A 20,733-nucleotide genomic window follows, 5' to 3' on the forward strand; every position below is an offset into this window, starting at 1 on the left:
TATTTTCGTCTACATAAAATGGTAACACTTTACTTGAAGGGGTGTGCATAAGACTGACATGACACCTTCATTAATCATGCTTTGTCATGACAGCTTGACATTACCAAGACGACCTAAGCTGTCATAAACATGACACAGCAGATTAATTATCAAACTTAAAGGGTTAGTTCACCCAAAAATGAAATTGATGTCATTAATGACTCACCCTAATGTCGTTCCACACCCGCAAGACCTCCGTTCATCTTCGCAACACAGTTTAAGATATTTTATATTTTGTCTGAGAGCGTATCCAAGTGTATACACACTATACTGTACATGTCCAGAAAGGTAATAAAAACATCATCAAAGTAGTCCATATGTGACATCAGTTTGTTAATTAGAATCTCTTGAAACACCGAAAATACATTTTAGTCCAAAAATAACAAAAACTATGGCTTTATTCAGCATTGTCTTCTCTTCCTTGTTTGTGTTCAATCCTCAAATAAAGATTCAAACGTTTATGAATCAGTGAATCCAAATCCGAATCATTGATCGATTCACGATTCACCATATATACCTTGAACTCTCGGTTGATTAACCCAAACCCAATACTTGAGGTATGCTGGTTCCAAAAAATGTGTCCATATGGTGGTTGTGCAATCAGTTTTTCAATCTCTTCATTTAATAAATATTTTTTATTCACTGATAATAAGGATTATATTGTTTGTTTGATGCTAATTTATTTAATATAGATCCATGAGTGAGATGACACTAAAATAAATAATAAATGTATTTGAATTAACATTTAAACATTACCTTGTTATAATAGTGCTTTATAATTAAAATATAATATTGTATATTATAACTTTAACTATATGACACATTTTAGTTATATAAATTTTAGTGCTGAGCAATGATTAAAATGTTTAATCGCATGATTTTCTGTGATTAATCGCAGTATTCGCAAAATTCAATAATGAATACAAAAGTAGAGTACTGTAACGAACCCATAGCTGAAGACAGATTAGAATCCATGTTGCAGAGGGACTTTATTGTCAAAGAGTAAGGAACAGATATAACAACCCAAACCGGCAGGCAAGGACGTGATCAAAGTACAGGCAGGGGTCAGAAACTCAATAGGCAGGCAGGCAGACAGCAAACAAACTCCAAACGTTAGTCAAAGGGAAAATCCAGTGAACAGGCAAACAGGTCAAAACAGTAGAAAAGACAAATGGCAATGGTAACCGCTTGGTAAGGCAGAATAAACTGGCAATACTTTGCAATGAGTTCACAGAAGCACATGGCTTTAAAGCTACAAACAGGAAGTAAGGCTAAAGACAGGAAGTGTCACTAGAACTCTAGTGATGGCTCCCTCTGGTGGAGGGATGAACTGTTCAGGGTCTGAGGTGTTACAGATTCCCCTCCTCTAGGAACACCTCTAGGTGTTCTTTTCCTTGGCCGTCCCCTTGGTCTGGGTGCCGGTCGGTCTGGATGATCACAGTGGAAGTCTCTGATGAGTGAGGGATCCAGAATGTCAGTGGCTGCTACCCAGGATCTCTCTTCAGGACCGTATCCCTCCCAATCCACCAGATAATGTAACCGATTAGCCTTCCTTCTGGAATCTAGGATCTCCCGGACGAGATAGGCCGAGGATCCCTCGATTTCCAATGGTGGAGGTGGTGGAGGTCCAGTGTTTACCGTTGCAGGATGTGCAGGTTTCAGGAGGGAGGCATGGAAGGAGGGTGAGATGCGATAATTAGCAGGAAGCTCTAGTCTATAGGTCACAGGGTTGATTTGTTTAAGTATCTTGAAGGGACCTACGTACCTTGGACTGAGCTTCCTGCTAGGTAGCCTCAGTCGTAGATCCCTCGTGGAAAGCCATACCATCTGGCCAGGCTGGTAATCAGGGTGGGGACGCCTCCTGCGGTCAGCCAGATCCTTCTGTCTCCTGATGGCTCGCTGAAGCCGGACATGGGCACTGTCCCACACCCCCTCACTCCTCCTCATCCAGTTGTCCACAGCGGGTAACTCTGAGGGTTCTCCCGACCAAGGGAACAGCGGCGGTTGATAACCCAGAACGCACTGGAAAGGGGTTAGTCCTGTTGAAGTACGTGTGAGGGAGTTCTGGGCATATTCAGCCCATGGCAGGAAAGTGCTCCATTGGTGCTGTTCGTGACTACAATAGGAGCGCAAGTAGCGTCCAATCTCCTGGTTTACTCTCTCAACGTGCTGACCATTGGCCTGAGGGTGATATCCAGAGGTTAAACTGACATTGATATTCAACTGACGACAAAAGGCCTTCCATACCCGTGATGTGAATTGTGGTCCCCGGTCAGTGACGATGTCATCTGGGAGTCCGTACACCCGGAAAACTTGGTTGAACAAGGCCTCTGCCGTCTCCATAGCTGTGGGTAGACCCTTCATGGGGATTAAACAACATGATTTAGAAAAACGATCAACTATGACACAGATGGCAGTAAAACCATTGGAATTAGGGAGATCTGTGATAAAGTCTATAGCCAAGTTTGACCACGGTCGTTGAGGGACGGGCAAAGGTTCCAGCAGCCCCGCCGGGAGTTGACGGGGAGTTCTCACTTGGGCACATACATGGCAGGCTTTGAAATATTCAGTGACATCATGGAGAAGAGTGGGCCACCAGAAAGAGTTACGTGCCAGTGTTGCAGTCCTTTGAATTCCTGGGTGACCGGAACCTAGGGAAGTGTGCACCCACTGTAAGACCCTTGGCCTAAGGTTTTGGGGTACGTACTGCTTATTGGAAGGACATTCTGGTGGTGATGGTTCCTCTTGTTGTCCACGATGGATCTCCTCCATAATGTCCCAACGAATGGGTGCAAGGATGACAGATTGTGGCAGAATGGGCTCGGGGTGGATTGATGAGTGAACGGGGTCATGTCTTCGAGATTGGCAAGGCAGATGCCCTTTCTTGCTTCCTGGACGGTAAGTAACCGTGAAATTGAATCGGGTAAAGAAGAGTGCCCATCTGGCCTGACGGGGATTCATTCTCTTGGCATTCTTGATGTACTCTAAGTTTTTGTGGTCTGTGATAACTTGAAATGGACATCTGGCTCCCTCCAACCAGTGTCTCCATACCTCTAGCGCAGATTTGATGGACAACAGTTCCTTGTTTCCTATGCCGTAATTAGTTTCAGCAGGGGTGAGCTTTCTGGAGAAAAAGGCACAGGGGTGGAGTTTACCTGGAGAACCATGGCGCTGGGAGAGTATGGCGCCGATGCCACAGTCCGAAGCATCCACTTCTACTATGAAAGGGAGGTCGGGCTCTGGGTGTTTCAAGATAGGAGCAGTGGTGAAGCAGGACTTGAGTCTTTTAAAAGCATACTGTGCATTCTCGGGCCAAGTCAACTTCCTGGGGCTTCCTCGGAGTAACGTAGTAAAGGGGGCTGCAACTGTGCTGTAGTTCCTGATGAACCGTCTATAAAAATTTGCAAACCCAAGGAATCTTTGTAGTTCCTTGATGGTGGTGGGGGTTGGCCATTCCGTGACTGCCTTGATCTTAGACTCATCCATCTCTACTCCCTTGGGGCTGATGTTATAGCCTAATAAGGTTATAGTGGGGGTATGAAACTCACACTTATCTGCTTTCACATATAGTTGATGGTGGAGTAGACGTTTGAGCACAGTCTTGACTTGTTGAATATGTTCCTCCCTGGTCCTTGAGTAAATGAGAATGTCATCAATGTAGACTATCACACAGCTGTCGAGAAGGTCTCTGAGAATTTCATTGATAAGTGACTGGAAAACTGAAGGTGAGTTGGCCAGGCCATAGGGCATGACCAGGTACTCATAGTGCCCCCTAGTGGTGATAAACGCAGTTTTCCACTCATCCCCTTCCTTGATACGTACCAAATTGTAAGCACTTCTGAGATCTAGCTAAGTAAAAATCTTGGCTTCTCTTAGTTGTTCTAAGGCAGATGGGACTAAGGGCAGTGGATAACGGTACTTAACGGTGATTGCATTCAGACCCCTGTAGTCGATACATGGCCCGAGTCCCCCATCCTTCTTCTCCACAAAGAAAAATCCTGCAGCAGCAGGTGACATAGAGGGGCGGATGAAACCGGATGCTAGCTCCTCCTCTATGTAATCCTCCATAGCCTGTGTCTCTGGAATAGATAGAGGGTAAGCCTTGCTTCTAGGGGGGGACGAATTAGGTAACAAGTCTATGGCACAATCCCACGGTCGGTGGGGTGGTAGTTGGGTGGCTTTTTTCTTGATAAAAACCTCCATGAATCTAGAATATTCACTGGGGATGTGCGTGTGAACATTAGTCTGGGGGCTCTCAATGCTTGTGGTGAGACATGGCACTATTGACTTGGTGGATAGACAATGCACTTGACAGTATGGAGACCAACGCAGCAATTCCCCTTCTCTCCAAGAGATAAGCGGGTCATGGAGTATCAACCATGGGTAGCCTAGTACAATGGGGTGACGCGGAGACATGATTACATAGAGCGTTATGGTTTCAACATGGAAAATACCTACTTGGATCTGAATAGGAATGGTCTTATGGGTAATCTGTCCAGTGCCTATGGGCGCATTATCTATTGCAGTGATGCGGATGGGAGGTTTACATGGGATTGTGGGGATGTTAAATTTGGTGACGATCTGATGGTGAATGAGGTTCAATGCAGCTCCTGAATCCACTAACGCTGTAACACAGGATTTGTCATCTACCTGATTAGTTACAATAGTCACTGGAAGAGCAAAACTTTTACTGGAAACTGAATCAGAAGTGATGCTCACCCTTTGAGAAGATCCAGCAGGGATACTTGGGCATGCGTTACGATGATGTCCGGGTTGGCCACAGTAGAAGCATAAACCCTCACTTCGTCTGAGCTGCCGTTCCTCCTCAGAGACCCTTGCACGTCCGAGTTGCATGGGTTCACCCGGTTCCGCAAACGATGGACCAGGAGACGGGGCAGGAGCAGAGAAAGGTTTCAAGGTGCTGGGCCCTGGGCGATTGCGCATGAGATTATCTATCTTAATGTTCAAGTTAATGTACTCAGACAGAGTTAATGATTCGTCCTTGCATGCCAGCTCAGCTTGCAGTGTGGACTTTAAACCGTTCCGGAATACCGACTTCAAAGCAAGATCATTCCAGCCACTTTGTGCAGCTAAAGTGCGAAATTGTACTGCATAATCCGCTGCACATAATTTCCCCTGGCGTAGATGTAATAACTGCACGGAAATGTCTCTACCCCCTGCAGGGTATTCAAAAACTTCCTTAATCTGTTGTGAGAAATATGTGAAGGACTTACGAACTCGTTCATCGTTATCCCAAACTGCAGTAGCCCACTCCAGCGCCTTGCCGGTAAGCAAACTCATCATGAAAGCACATTGAGTAGTTTCCTGATTAAAGGATTGGTGAGGTTGGTGAGTGAAATATATAGAACACTGCCTCAGGAACCCCTTGCATTTATCAGCAGATCCGTCAAACTTTTCTGGCAGTGCCAGTCTTACCGTGTCAGGGCGTGGGGAGGGCATTGACTGGATATAGTGTGTCAAATGTTCATTAGTGGCTCGAAGAGACACAAGCTGTTCCTGGAACTCGTGAAGTACATCATCCTGGTAAGCCATCCTGGCTCTGAGCTGGGTAACCTCCGCTGGATTCGGTTCAGGCGAAGTATTCTGTAACGAACCCATAGCTGAAGGCAGATTAGAATCCATGTTGCAGAGGGACTTTATTGTCAAAGAGTAAGGAACAGATATAACAACCCAAACCGGCAGGCAAGGACGTGATCAAAGTACAGGCAGGGGTCAGAAATTCAATAGGCAGGCAGACAGCAAACAAACTCCAAACGTTAGTCAAAGGGAAAATCATGTGAACAGGCAAACAGGTCAAAACAGTAGAAAAGACAAATGGCAATGGTAACCGCTTGGTAAGGCAGAATAAACTGGCAATACTTTGCAATGAGTTCACTGAAGCACATGGCTTTAAAGCTACAAACAGGAAGTAAGGCTACAGACAGGAAGTGTCACTAGAACTCTGGTGATGGCTCCCTCTGGTGGAGGGATGAACTGTTCAGGGTCTGAGGTGTTACAAGTACTGTATACTTTTATTTTAAAAGTGCTGTGATATGAACAAAAGTGCAATAACATGGTTTGCAAACACTTTAAATAAATATGGTGCTTTTTACAGCAGTTGAAAGTTAGTAACAGCTACAATATTTCTTGTAAATATAAACTTAAACATTAAGTTAATTAAACTAAATATGAAACCAAAACTACTTGCCACTACCAGGGCATTAAAGTTTTGTTTAATTTGGTATAAAAAAAACAACAAAAAAAACAGGTTATGTCTAGAGCCTCAATCATAACATTATAACATTATAAAATGTTGGTGCACTCTGACAAGAAAATAAAGGTAAAAGAGGCCTATCAGGTAGAGTACATATCAAATTGTATGTACTGTACAATGTGTGGGGGGGATTTTTTGGTGGTATACATATATTGATTCTGAAGTAATATTCTCATCCGTGTTTTATCAGCTTTTACATAGGACTACTTAAATCTGCATATTTGTGATATTCACCCCAGGGTGTTATTTAATTTTATAAAGCTCATTTTTTAAAATCTTATTAAATGTATGCATCATCTTTCATGTTAAATTCTTACATTTTATTAATAAATTCAGTTATAATTGTAAAGACACTATAGGGCTGTTACCAAGCAAATTAAATAATTTAAACTGTAAAATAAATAATGTTATAAGATTGATGTTCTAAATAAAAACATGCAATCATACTTTTAAACATGAAACTAAACCGGCAATAGGGGGCAGCAAGTGATCGTCTTAATGAGCGAGTCTTCGAGTCGTTCATTCAAATGAGTGGTTTTTGGATATTTTACTGCAAAAATACTACAGTGCACCTTTAATGCGTTAACGCGATAATAACGCATTAACTTGCCCAGCCCTAATTAATTTAACTATATTTCAGTTCTGTCAGGTCTATTAAAGGTAGGAAAGGTAAGAGTTGGTTAAAAAACTTTTTTTCCAAGCTTGTTTAAACTTTCTTTATGTATCAATACATAATTAAAATGTAAGTACTCTGAAAAAGAAAGTATAAAAATTGAGTGTCTGTAAACCTCTCACGACTGTTTTAAAGCCAGCTCATTATTTCCATTCACTCCACCTTCACCCTTCTGGGCTCTTTCCAAAGCCACGCCCCCAAAATACATGAACGCTACAGCAGCCGCTCCGCTGGAAGACGCATTATTTACCTCAGACGAGCAGTGTGCATGCAGTGACAACATGTCACAATCACATGTAATAAAAAAATCGAACTTTATCAGTATGAATATAAACAAATAAGATGTCTTTTAGTACTCACTATCAAGCTAGAATATCGGTACTGGTAAAGTTTAAAATATATTTTTGTTTGATTTGGTAACGAGCTAGTTATATTTATAAGGCAAAGAAAACGGGTAGCATCATGTTTTTTCAATAACATCAGTTATACTGTGATGATAATGAATTTCGGGTAAGATTCATAACATATACTGTGTTCTGCATGTAAGAGTTTCCATGATGAAAGCATTGTTGATTAGTAGTAGCTAAATCTAACTTAGCTCTAAAAAAAGTTCCTGGATGCGGTGTACTAGCTTTTACACATGCATTTAGTTATCTAAAGTTAATTTTGCGAAATTCAACACAACAGCGATCAACTTGAGCTAAGCATATTGAGTATTTATCATCTCTACTAATGGCTAAGTGTATAATATTGTAACTTTATGCCAAGTAATGTTATTAGCTATATTAGGCAGCTTCATGTGCTCTTGATACATGCTTCATGGAAACATAAACCAAAAAAATGTATAATCAAAATGAAAGATTACCTGTCCAGCAGAAATACAGCCAGCAATGAGTCGTTTTTCAGGTCCCTCAGTTTAGGCCATAAGGTGAACTAGGAAAAAGTCTCTAAAAGGTGATTTTTGTTCCCACACCTGGGCACTACTTTTTAAATGCATTTTTGCATAGACAACACCCTTTTAGACCTTATGTTAAAAGTTCTCCACAAAATATCCTGCAGTTTTCGGTCACAATCCATAAATGTATATAATTGTGAATTGAAAAAAAAACGAAATTCTTATACTGCTGGTTTTGCTTGTAACTTTATTTTATTCATTTTAGCAACACAAAATATCTATCAAACTGAGATTTATATATGTACCTTAACATTTGAGACAGACATTAGTGCATTACTATACTCAAGTGTGAATGTAGACCATGACATATGGCAAATTTGTAGAAAATACTCTTAAATTTAACAGATTGGCACTAAGAAAAATTAAACATAAACATTGTAAATGTAGCAACACTGTGAAGTTTTATACATAAAAATTTTCAGTAGGCACTGTGTATTCACAGAAAGATAGAAGATAGATAGAAAGTTAGAAGATAAAAAAAGAAGTACACTTTGCCCCAGGTTTGCTAAATGACTCAAAATGCTTCCCTGCCCCCTTAATTAAAAAAAAAAATCCACAATAGATTAATTACAGCTCAAAATCAGCCTAAAATTTGACAGCACGTCTTTATTCATCAGTATCATCCCTATCACTATCATCAAAGCCATCACCCCATGTAGCGCTTTCCTCTGTTTCCTGGGAAACATTTGCACAATTTTGGCACCGACATAAATCGGTACAAGACAGTCTTGCAGACATACAGGAACATCTTCCGGTCTCACATTTGCCGTGCTTGCAACTGCAGTGGACTACCTGCAACATACTTTCAGGGGCAGGATTTCTAGTCATCCAGGTCACTGTTAACTCCCCATCCTCAAGGTGCCATCCATTGCCAACGGGTGAAGGGGCACACATTACACTTCTCAGAGACTGTCTCATTATGGCTGCTTGGTAGTTTGCCCTTTTGCAGTGTTGGTACAGGGCGTCACTTGTTGGGGGCATGGATAGTTCTGGCAAAGCTGACGATGCCATGCAGAATGCTTTGTATCTTGCATCGTTCAGATTTTCAGCAGATGACTGGCCATACAGGTGGCACACATATTTGCAAAGTAGTTCAAATGTAGACTGGTCCAGGTTAAAACTGCTTCCCAAATTTGTAAATGCAGCCAGGTATTCCTCTTTCTCGCAAGCAACAGAAAATGCCTTTCTTTTGCCTTTGCCATAAAAGGCGCTAGTAGAGTCACAGCCTGAGAAGGTATGGATCCCAATAAGTGCCAAACACACACTGGTGCCAAGAGCATATGACACCTTAGCTAAATCAATGATCCTGGTTTTGTTGCCAACCCCCGTGAAAAAATACACCCTACATGGTAAGTCTGGCTGCAGACTTAAAGCAATCACTGCCACATCAGTATCAGGGCTCTTGATGACTACGGTCCGATGTTCCTGTGCAGCATGTTGTACATGTAAAAACACTCTAGTGTCACATTCCTCATGATCACACGTCAGATCTTCAACAGCACTGAGAGTTTGTAAACCCTCCTTTACAGTCACGCAGTGACACAGGTCTCCATGTGCTATGTACAAGCTGAAGTCCTTGCCCACAGTGGTGAAATCAGCATCTTTCCACGCAACATAGAGGAATTCTGCCAGTGCCTCTTTGTTTGTTCCATTTGATAGAAACTTCTTCCATTGTGTTGGTGTCTTCTGATCCACTCCATAAATTTTCACCAGTTGTGTACCACCAGCAGCTCTATGTGACCGTTCTAGATTCTTAATACTCATTTCCGGATACTGGTCAATCACAAAGTCTATCCGTGTACAGTTGTGCTTCAGAGCAAGCTTGACTATGTACAGCAGTATGGTGTCGGCGAGCTCTCCGAAGGTACTTGGTATGGATCGAATGGCTTGAATGACTGCCATGCCATCGAAGAGAATGGCTCCATCTGCCGGAACCTTGTCAACTAAACAGTCTCCACCTTTGGTTTCCAATAAATCCATTAGAGCTGATTTGTTTGTTTTAGCAAGTGAGCCATCAGCACTGGCTAAAGGATACGACACAGTTCCCAAGGAGTAGGACAGAATTTCCCGTAGGTCTATCTTTCTACTTTGACCTATGACGAGTAGTCTGGAAAATAGCTTCTTGTCGGCACGCAGAATCACTTCCTTGCCTGCTGCGGATTTCTTCTTTGTCTTTGCTTGATCACTAAAGGTCTTTAGTTTTTGTGTTTTGATGGGAGCAAATATGTCAACTGATGGTGATAACAGTCTATGGTCCATAAACTCTTTGACAGCGTTTTCCCCCTTTTCCGAAGCTGCAAGCAAATCTCTCATGATTTCTTCAGCTGCGACTGTCCCAGAGCTAAGACACACAATGCCATCTTGGTGTGTGTCAAAAGGATTCAGCATGGAATCTAGGGTGGAAATTATTCTGGTCACATCTTTTTCATCAGCATGAATTCGTGTACTGTCAAGGTCTTTTCGTTTCCTTATATCGGGAGATTTACCTGCCATTGCCTCACATTGTCTTGCTATGGCTGCTCTTTCATGTTGCGACAATATCCAGCGATATACTGCAGCTCGATTCTGTGTAATCCCTGTCCAACCACCCTTTGTCTTGGAATCTCTGTTGCATGTTTGCTCAATGGCCTGGTCACAAGCAATCGAGGCAAATCCATGGACACTTTGGCGTTGGACAGTCCACTGGCCTTTAACACAGAGCTCACTGTGGCAAGAAGGATGTGTGAGGGGCAAATTGACCATTTCCAGCCAGTATGAAGGTAAATATCTAGCATAATTGACACGGTCATATGCAAAAAACCATCCCATCATCAAGCGCACTGTTGACAGGTGAAGCTGCCAGTCTGATTCTCGTGTTGCTCTCACAAAAAGGAGGAGTATCTGTACCATGTCAATGTATGAACTCCAGAAGGCAAACGTTGGGTTTTCTGCACTTCTTCTTTTCACAAAGTCTTCATATTTTGAACACATTTTGGCAAATTTCTCATTTGTACACAAAACATCCATTGTTCTGTCCTGGAATGCACATTTGAGCTCACTGATTACATCCATACACTCATCTCTCTCCTCTGGTGTCAAAGAGTCTAAGAAGGTGAGAAGTCTAATACGTTGCAGACTCTCATAGAGAAGTTTGTGTGCCCTCATGCTGCGGTTGTAGTGATGACCACTGAGCACTCCATTGATGGATCCTGGGGCAACAACTTCGGACTCAATGAGTATGTCTTGAAGTCCTGCATCTCCAAACCTTTTTCCTAGAATGCCCAGGTAGGACATGCATGTGTGAAATTCACCTAGTCGAATCACTACACGCTGAGTAAAATCATCATCTTTCCAGCGGATTTGCTGAGCTTTGGCATATATAGCTTGGTCAAAAACTAAGACTATATGGTCCAGTTCTAGCTGATCTGCAATTTGGACACTTCGCTTCAGAATTGTGTTGACTGTTGACATCTCTGTCGGTGAAGCCTCAATGACTGGAAGATAATATAGTGCTGACTTTTGCAGAGTGCCATCACCTTGAAGCAATGTATGGAAACCTGTCCAGCTTGGGATAGTGCATCTTTCAGCATCTATGGACTTTATAAAAACGTATGCCAGTTCAGTTTGTGCGGCAGATGCGGTGTTCAATTTGTATGTCTCTCTCTCTAATGGAACCTTTTCATGATGAAACAAGTTCTGTGGTCCTTGTCTTTTAGACTGATGGTACTGTTCTATAGGGATGCTAGGGGGTGCTTTGAATGAGGAAACTCCCTTCTGTAGTGGTTGCCTGTTTGTTGTTGACTCAGTTTCAACTACAGAACTTTGCAGCATAATCCCATTTGTGTGGTGGGTAGTTCCACGACCTGACAGTGTCTCCTCCCCAAAGTCAATATTGTCCCACACAAGTATTGTAGGAACCTTCTTTGAGAAACCCTTTGGTATTTTGTCACTGCCCTCTACTAGTTGTAGTTGGGCAAGGCTAGTGTCTAGACTAACAACTGTGTCCCATGAAGCACAATGCCCTAGTCTATTTAGAAGTGATACAATTTGTGATGAACCTGTTAAATGGCGAACAGTTAGACCAAGACACAATGATTTAGGGGTCTGCCTCCGTCCCTTAGATGCAAGATACACAATGTCTTGACAAATAGATAGTACTTTAAGGTTCAAATCATCTGGAATATCAACATAATGGGCCAATGTTGGCTCCTCAGTTGCACCAATAATCCAGGAAATCAGATTGTACAGTTCAAGTGGCACAACAGATTTTGCTTCACTCACATTTAAATCATCTGACGTGGGTGGCCACGGGCATGTCATACTGGGAGAGTCACATAAAAGCATCTTTAATATTAATGCTGCACTATAAAGTGTCCTTGTGTCCTCTGTAGCATTGACAGAGGCCATTGAAATTGGTCTTTGCGGACCGGCTGTTGTGTTTTCATCATCACTTTGGCTACTAGTTTCCTCAGTTGACTCTGTTGTTTCTGTACCTGATGGATGAGGTAGCCTATCTATTAGCTTATCTGCAGACAGTGTCTCAACAAAAACCAGCTCACTGATGTTGCGCTTGCTGGGGGAGTGAAACACCAGCTGGGGGAAATCACGGGTCAACCTCCTCTTCAATTTATCCTGCCTGAAACAAAGATACAGTGAAGAATTATCACAACATAAAGATATATTAACACTGAAAACAAATAAGTTAAAATTCATCCCCCATTACTAGCAGCAAACTATATTAACGTTAACATTAGTGACGTGCCATTATGCTAATACTTCATGTCACTGTTTAAGTTCAGAGATAAGAACACTGTGATCTAGCGGTCGGGATATAAACAGACAAAATGATCCAACTTTCATGAATCTGTATGATTATGTATATTTTTTTGTATATCGATTTTGCGTTTTTGAAATACATTATCACCACAAAAAAATATTGCGATACTCAGGTGTATCGCTATTTTCTTACACCCCTAATAAATATATATATATATATATTGCATAAAAGCTGCCAAAGAAACTCATGGTAATTAAATTACCTGTAGTGTGAAGCATCAAGATCTTCATGGTTTTTCACAAGATTTAAAAAGATCCTTCTTAGCTGCGTCATTGTCAGCACCTCTTGGTTTACAATTATTCTATGGCGGATGATCCTCTCACAGAAGATCTTGTAGCTGGCTTCGAAGGTTGGATCATTTCTGAAAAGAAAACATTAAAAATGGAAAATATATATTATTTTGTGTGGCATATGCCATAACCATTTCACCATGAATTCTATTTAAAATAGTGTAAATAGTAGAAAATCCAAAACAATTGACCAAGCGAATTGTGAAGATTTTTTTTAAATTTATTCTTCAGATCCAGAGGAAGTTAATGCTCATCAATTGACAGACTCAAACTAAATGTACGAGAGTCTGTTAGGACTAGGCTACACATTTATGCCATGTAATTGTTTATAAACTAATGCAGATGAATAATGACAATGTTTATTTTACAAAGTTTACATTGTAATATAGTTTAGACGGTTGTAACAATGCATATATTTTATCTCCCTCATCTGAACTTGAAAGAGCAGCTGAAACTGCATTAGTAAGGCATTTCAAAATAAGAGTCAAATAAGAGTCAATGTGTACTTTGAGCTTGTTTATAATTACGTCATGTGTATATATATATATATAGCCTCCGGGGAACTAGGAAAAAAAACAGTTTTTTGAATTTTCTATTTATCCATGTCATTACATTTTCATAATATATGTAATATTTCATAGGAATATTGATATATAATTTCTTGGCTACTCATTTGTTGTGTCTCCAACATGCCTGATAAACATGATTTAAGTCCTGGTGTCTCTACAGTGGACATTTATGAAATCAATGCCCTGCTTTGTAAGAAAAAGTCATATTTTGATTAGAAACCCCATTACATTTTCCTGAGATGTTGATTTATAACAAACAATTTGAAAATTCATCAGATTTAAATTATAATTACAAAATACTATCATATTTTTTTATAAGAGTGCTAAAAATTAATGTCAGCCATTTTTAAAGACCAAGATGTTGTTGTTGTCCTGGTGAAACCTCCAAACATTTGGTATCTGTGCAAAGCCCCGAATGTGCTCTTTACAGGACATCCTGTGGACTAAAATATAATGTCCACTACAGTGGACACAAGTTTATTACTGGGTCCCAGGAGGATAGATGACTTTGGTTACACAAACACCATTTAATTTCATTCCCATTTAATTCATAGTAAGGAGGAAAGACTAAGAACATTATTCAATAAAGTATTGAGGTTATAACAGGTAACTAAAACTAAAATAAACAAACTTGACTAAAACTAAATCAAAATTTGCTATCAAAATTAACACTGCAATGTTTGTGTGTGTGTGTGTGTGTGGGGGGGGGGGGGGGGGGGTCAATGCTTTACTTTTGAAATGTGCAATAATGAGAGTAAGGGAATAATTAATTATTATCTGATAATGCAATGTAACAACTCACTGTTCTTCTGAGGTCCCAGTAACTGTTGCAGTAGACTTTGTCAAGAACCTGGTGTACTGTCTGTAACAGGACTTGTGGTATCGCACCTCCAGAGACACACAGTCTTTGTCTCGAATATGCACAAGAATGCTAGTGTCTTCTTTCATCTCAGCAGCTTTCAACAATTGGCCTGTAATTAATATTATACTCTCATTTTTATATATACATTTGTAAATAAAAACTGTATTAACATTTGAACACTATTAACATCTGACTGTACAATAAATATTAAATAAATAATGTAACGTTAATACCCAGCATATGACAAAACTTTGTGTGTGTGAGTGAGAGTGAGAGAGAGAGTGTCTTACCTGCTGACAACGTTTCTGCCTGTGAAAGACGGTCCTTCTGGCGTTTGCCTGCAACAGTAATGTACTTGTCCGTTTTCTTACAAATTATGCACAAGGCAGGAAGTACGGGACCTGCACAAGCTGCTGGCAGGCCCGTCCTGGACCGTAGTGTCTTTTTTGACGGACATTCAATTGAGGTACTACTACCCGATGACACAGACTGGCCTTGATCTTGAGCTTCAGGACGCTGCGTGACCCGTTTCTCAGCCGCATCCAAACGCTTTTTGTCAATGAAACGCCTGTAGCAAGTGGAGTGAAACCCAGCGTCTTCCGGAACATTATCAAACTCGATTTCTAGGCAATGTTTGTATGTTTCTGCAATTCTCTGATTCTCACCCTGCAAGCCAAGCCACCGTTTGACGCTGTTTCTGAATGTATCCCAACGTGTGTGTGTAAAATCCGTTGTGTCTTCTTTCTTTATGGACGTGAGATGCATATAGCATTGTTTATAATCCTTTTTACGGACTTTTGAAGGAGGTTTGGCCGTAATTTCGTCTTCTTCGCTGCTCGATATTGACGACATTCTGGACTTCTGTTTAAACGTCGTTCCAAAAAGCAGCCACCTTATTGGTCTAGCGGTAAGCACGTGACGATTGTTCCGCGAAGCCTCATCACTCATGAGCAAAATATGATTACGCGAGGAAGGAACTATTGCCGATTTTAAACACTGATAAAAAAATAAACTGCAGGATTACATATGGAGAACTTTTATTTTCTTGCTCAAAGCCAATAGATATTTTTTTTAGAATGAAAATAATTTAGTGCCCCATATATGGGAACGGGATAATACGAAAAACGGCTTCACCTTACGGTCTAGTTCTCACCATCGTTGAAAAGCCACGCAGATATTTACTCGCGTTTGATTTCTTTGTTTATCCAAAGACTTTCTGTGCATTGCCTTTTCTCGTACTGTCTTCCTTTTTTGCATTGTTTGCCTTCGCTGACTGTAAAACTCTGCACTGTGAATTTTGAATGGTCTTTCTCTGCCATTATTTTGCCTAGGTTTCTTGCCTCTTGAACTCCTCAAATCAAACGAGCGTGCGCATGTGGGTGGATCCTGTAGGGAAAGCGGCGATTGCCATGGTAGAGAGAGAGAGTGACAGTCGCCCCAGGCAATCATTTGTTTCGTCCCAAACGAAAATAATGAGTGTTATTTATTGCAGATTAAAAAGTCTAGAGTCACTCGGTTTTTATACTCTCCTTTTCAGAGAACTTACATTTTAATTATGTATTGACATATAAAGAAAGTTTAAACAAATTTGGACAAAAGTGTTTTAGATCAGTCCGTCCTACCCTACCTTTAAGTCAAGAACAAAATAGAAATTATTTAGGAATTTTTGAATAAATTGCAATTCAAGTTGATAATTCTGAATGAATGTTTTGGCGGTATGGCTCTGTTCAGGGAGTCCTCTGACCTTTCATGAGCACCATGAAATAGCAGCAGCATTAGGGAACGCTCGCACAGTTTAGGGCTGTGAGAGCTGAACTATTCCCCCTATGAACAGAGCAGCAACAATGACAAAGTAAAATGCCACGTTATACACGACATGGAGGAGCTGGGGAGGTGGTGGGCAGCAAAGAGCTAGCAACAACAGTTTAGGAGCGAACTAAATCTGTTTGAAGATCCACGCTGTTATATCATGGCCAGTAGCAGCGAGGGGAGTGTGAACAGCTGATGAACTGATGCATCTCAGCTGAGCAGAAACAGCTGATGAGACCAAATAGCGTTAGCAGCGTCTTGACTACCTAGCCTGCCAGAACTGACGCTTACGCTCAATTCAGGACCACTTTGAGAATTAAATTTATTGACAATCTTTGATTTGGCGAAAGGCTTAGGCCAAAGATGCTTAAGCTGCTATACTAGACAGCTTGAGATACATCCTTGAAACATAATCCCCCAGCCTTAATAATAACCAAAGTTTCTTTAGCATATATTACAGAAAAAGATACAATGGTAACAATAGAGTTCTACACAGAATCCAATACTTGATAATGACGATACTAGGAGGTGAAGGGGTGGAGGGGGGTGTAAATGTCTGTGCGACAGACTGAGGAACATGAGTTTGAATGAGCTTAAATACTATAGTTGATTAGAGTAGGTGGAGTAACACATCAGCTGAGCGTCAGCTGATAACATTTAGCAATCAGTGCCTGAACTACGCTTGAATTCAATTCAATCACTCAAGCTTCATTAATTATATCACACACATCTGAATACCTCTCAAGCAAACTAACCCTGGGACATAACCTGCTCCAGAGCATAACCTGCCCACCGGACGCGAAGAAAATTTAAAATGTAAAAATCAAACACATTGTTTTCAATGAGAGTACGCACACCGGCAGTGGCATTCGGCGCCTGTCCAGGACAACACAGGAAGTTGTTCAATATCCTGCCATGCCACAGAGCGCCATTTCAAGGTTTTATATTAAATTTATATAATATTTCCCTCAAATCGTCAATGTACATACTGATTTCACCCTGTGCTACAAGATACACCCATCGTGCAGCTCTTCTGTCAGAAGTCGATTCAAAATTGAGCTTACGTGTGTATATAATGTGCATTTCTAGTGTGAGATACCTGAGATTCGCGTCCGGTTTGTGACCACCTTAAGACCTAGTTCATGTAACGAACTGACGGTAACAACACGCTGTTGACGCTCGCGCTTTTTGAAGAGAAAAAATAAATAAAAAGCGCCGCTCACACATAGTAATTACGGTAAACATTCAAAATTGTACATTTTTATCTTTATAACGTATAGGTCTTTCTAAAAAAAATTGCATATTGTGATAAATTTCATTATTTTCCATAATGTAATGATAAAAATTTAACTTTCATATATTTTAGATTCATTGCACACCAACTGAAATATTTCAGGTCTTTTATTGCTTTAATACTGATGATTTTGGCATACAGCTCATGAAAACGTACTCGGTTACTTTCGTAACCTCGGTTCCCTGAGAGAGAGGAACGAGTATTACGTATGGGAAAAACTCCTTTTCTCGAGAATGTGAAGCAAAACTTTTAATAAAGGTATCTATGTAAAGCGCAGTGAGCTGCACGGCCATAGCCCAGCGCGAGGAGCGCTCTGATTGGCCGGGCTGCGGCAACTGCAGGAACCTATGGTGAGGCGGCTGAGAGGAACGAACCAATGGGGGGCGTTCCAGAAGCCCGCCGAAAAAGGTGCTTATATTTGCATACAGGAGGCTATATAAGACCCTAATTCGCCATAGGTGTCAGGTTTTAAGATCGACTGAAGCGATACCTGAGAAGCATAAACACGGCACGGAACGTAATACTCGTTCCTCTCTCTCAGGGAACCGAGGTTACGAAAGTAACCGAGTACGTTCCCTTTCGAGAGAGGTTCCTCGTATTACGTATGGGAACACAATGTAAAGCGCCGTGTGTGCTGACTGACCCAGTATACCCAAAGCCCATGTTATAAACCCCCGAGACACCGACAGAGGCGGCTTATAAGGGGAATGAAGAACCGGAAGAGTCGGTTCGTTTGAACAGCTGATCGGACATAGTCGGATCTTATGATGAATGAATAGTGCTTAAGGACTAATGTGTACAGGCCAAAATGTAAGGCAATCTGTTTGCCAGGGTCAAGATAGAGCCTAGATGGAGAGAAGCCCTGCTTGTAGAGCTGGAACCTCCAACTTGTAGAATCTGATAAAAGTGGACGGAGAGGCCCAGCCTGCCGCCGCACAGATATCTTCCAAAGAAATGTCACACGACCAAGCCCAAGATGAGGCCATGCCTCTAGAGGAGTGGGCTTAAATGCCTGTAGGACAGGTTAGGTCCTGGACCTATATGCTAGTGGGACTGCATCCACTATCCAGTGTGAGAGACTGTTTCATGACAGCACAAACTTTAGTGCGGCCACCGAAGCAATGAAGAGCTGATCCGACTGCCTGAAGGGGGCGGAGCGCTCTAGATACAATCTCAATGCTCTGACTGGGCAGAATATGTTTGCGTCTTATTCTCTCTAAGACGCGGGTTAAGCAGTGCAAAGACCTGCATACTGAAGGGGTTGATAGCACTTTCAGCATAAAACCATGCCTCGGTTTGAGCACAACCTTGAAGTTGCTGGACCCAAACTCAAGACAGGAAGGGCTCACCGAGAGTGCAGGTAAGCCACCCACTCGGTTAACCGAGGCCACAGCCAGCAGAAAAACGGTTTTGAGTGATATGTGCTTCAAGCTCGTGTTCTGAAGTGGTTAGGAGGGGGAACCCTTCACGGCCTCCAAAACCATGGCGAGGTCCCAAATAGGGACCGAGGTAGGGGCAAGGCGAGCTGAATCTCCTGGCCCCTTTAAGAAAACACACAATAAGATCACTTTTCCCTAGTGAATGTGCCGCGATAGGAGCGTGGCTAGCTGCTATGGCGGAGACACACACCCCGAGTATGGAGGGGGGACGACCCGCATCCATTAGCTCTTGGAGAAAGCGAGCGGTTCCGCCAGTTCGCATGAGTGTGCGTCGATGTTTCGCGTAGCACATTGGTTAGAAAACCACTGACCACTTCAAGCAGAGCTGCCAGATAGCAGGGGCTCTAGCTTCCGAAATAGTGTTCATAACTTGTCAGAGAGGTTCCCGGATACCGTTGATGGGCCATACGTGGAGGGCCCACAGCTCGGGATTGGGATGCCAGACCTTCCCTTTCATTGGCAGAATAGGCATGGGGCTGTGTCTGACAGCTGAAACAGTATGGAGAACCATGTGCGGTTCTTCCAAAGTGGGGCTATTAAAAAGCACCGGCTGCAGCTGGATCGCGATCGGAGGGAACATATAGAGGGAGTCTGGGCCAACATGGGCCAGGGCATCCCTGCGTTTGCAGAAAAAATATTGGGCAGCGTGTGCTGTGCAAGCTGAATTGTTTGCGGGTAAAGGGACCATCCCCCTGGGGACATGGGTCCTCTGGATAACATGTCCGGACCCTGATTCAGAATACCTGGCACGTAAGCCGCCCTTAGGGAGCTCAGATTGTGCTCTGCCCATAAAAGGAGATGCTTAGCCATGCAGTGAACAGAGTCTGATCTCGGCTGCCCTAGCGATTTTATGTACATTATCAAGACGTGGTGGTTCTTATGCCGTAAGTCTTGAGTCTATGACAATGACTGTACTGATAAGCCTGCCCCTCGAAGGCGAATCTCAAGAATGGCCTGTAGTGGGGGTGGGGGGTTATCGTAACGTGAAGTATGCGTTTTTCAGATCTATTGAGAAAACCCAATCCCCGGGGCGAATGTGCGCGAGGATTTGTTTCACCGTCAGCACCTTGAAACGAGCGTGTCATAAGTGCTTTGTTCAGATGCCTGGAAAATGGGCCTGAGACCGCCACCCATTTTCGGCATGAGGAATTAGCGACAGTAAAAACCTGACTCGCTAGCGTCGGGTGTACTGTTTTCGCCGCTCTCTCCTTTAACAGTCTCAATGCCTCAGCGAGAAGCACGTGACTGACACTGCTTCTTACAGAGGGCTCGACCACGGCTTGAATCGCGGGGTCTGCGAGCAAAACTGTAGCGAGAACCTCATTTTATATGTTCAACACCCAATATTATATACCAGGAATGGCCTGCCAGGCCTGGGCTCGTAAAGCCAGGGGTTGAATTAGATTCGGGGGCTGGCCGCTTAGTAATAGGGGCCTGTTAGCCGGGTTGCTTGTGCTGTAACACTGCTTGTAACACTGTGGGGATAGTGTTAGTTTTGGCGGTGCAGGCTTTGCAGTGGGCGCACGCCTCACATTTATATTGTGTGTGCGAGAGTGAACTTTGTGAAAAGTGCTTGGGTGCAGGAGTGCAGACTGTAAAGTGGGCACATTTCCTACATAGAAAGCTCTTTTGTGTGTAGTGTAAACAATGTGCAGTGGCGCACAACCTACGTAGAATACCCACGGTGCAAACCAGTGAGCAAATCCACAGGGG

General features: G+C 42.3%; 2 protein-coding genes across 2 annotated transcripts in view; one reads left to right on the forward strand and one right to left on the reverse strand.

The window, feature by feature from the left end:
* Positions 1–20,733, forward strand: part of LOC137073264 (radixin-like) — a 666,127-nt gene that overhangs the window by 67,489 nt on the left and 577,905 nt on the right. The gene's annotated exons all lie outside the window — the stretch shown is intronic.
* LOC137074010 (uncharacterized) lies at positions 8,163–15,605 on the reverse strand. The gene is made up of 4 exons (XM_067442723.1): positions 14,769–15,605; positions 14,419–14,587; positions 12,960–13,118; positions 8,163–12,556 (listed from the first exon to the last, which is right to left on the reverse strand). The coding sequence occupies exons 1-4, from the start codon at positions 15,424–15,426 to the stop codon at positions 8,548–8,550; spliced, it is 4,995 nt and encodes a 1,664-aa protein (XP_067298824.1). The 5' UTR covers positions 15,427–15,605; the 3' UTR covers positions 8,163–8,547.

The sequence above is a fragment of the Pseudorasbora parva genome, chromosome 4, assembly GCF_024679245.1.
Source record: "Pseudorasbora parva isolate DD20220531a chromosome 4, ASM2467924v1, whole genome shotgun sequence".
In the NCBI taxonomy this organism is placed as follows: domain Eukaryota; kingdom Metazoa; phylum Chordata; class Actinopteri; order Cypriniformes; family Gobionidae; genus Pseudorasbora; species Pseudorasbora parva.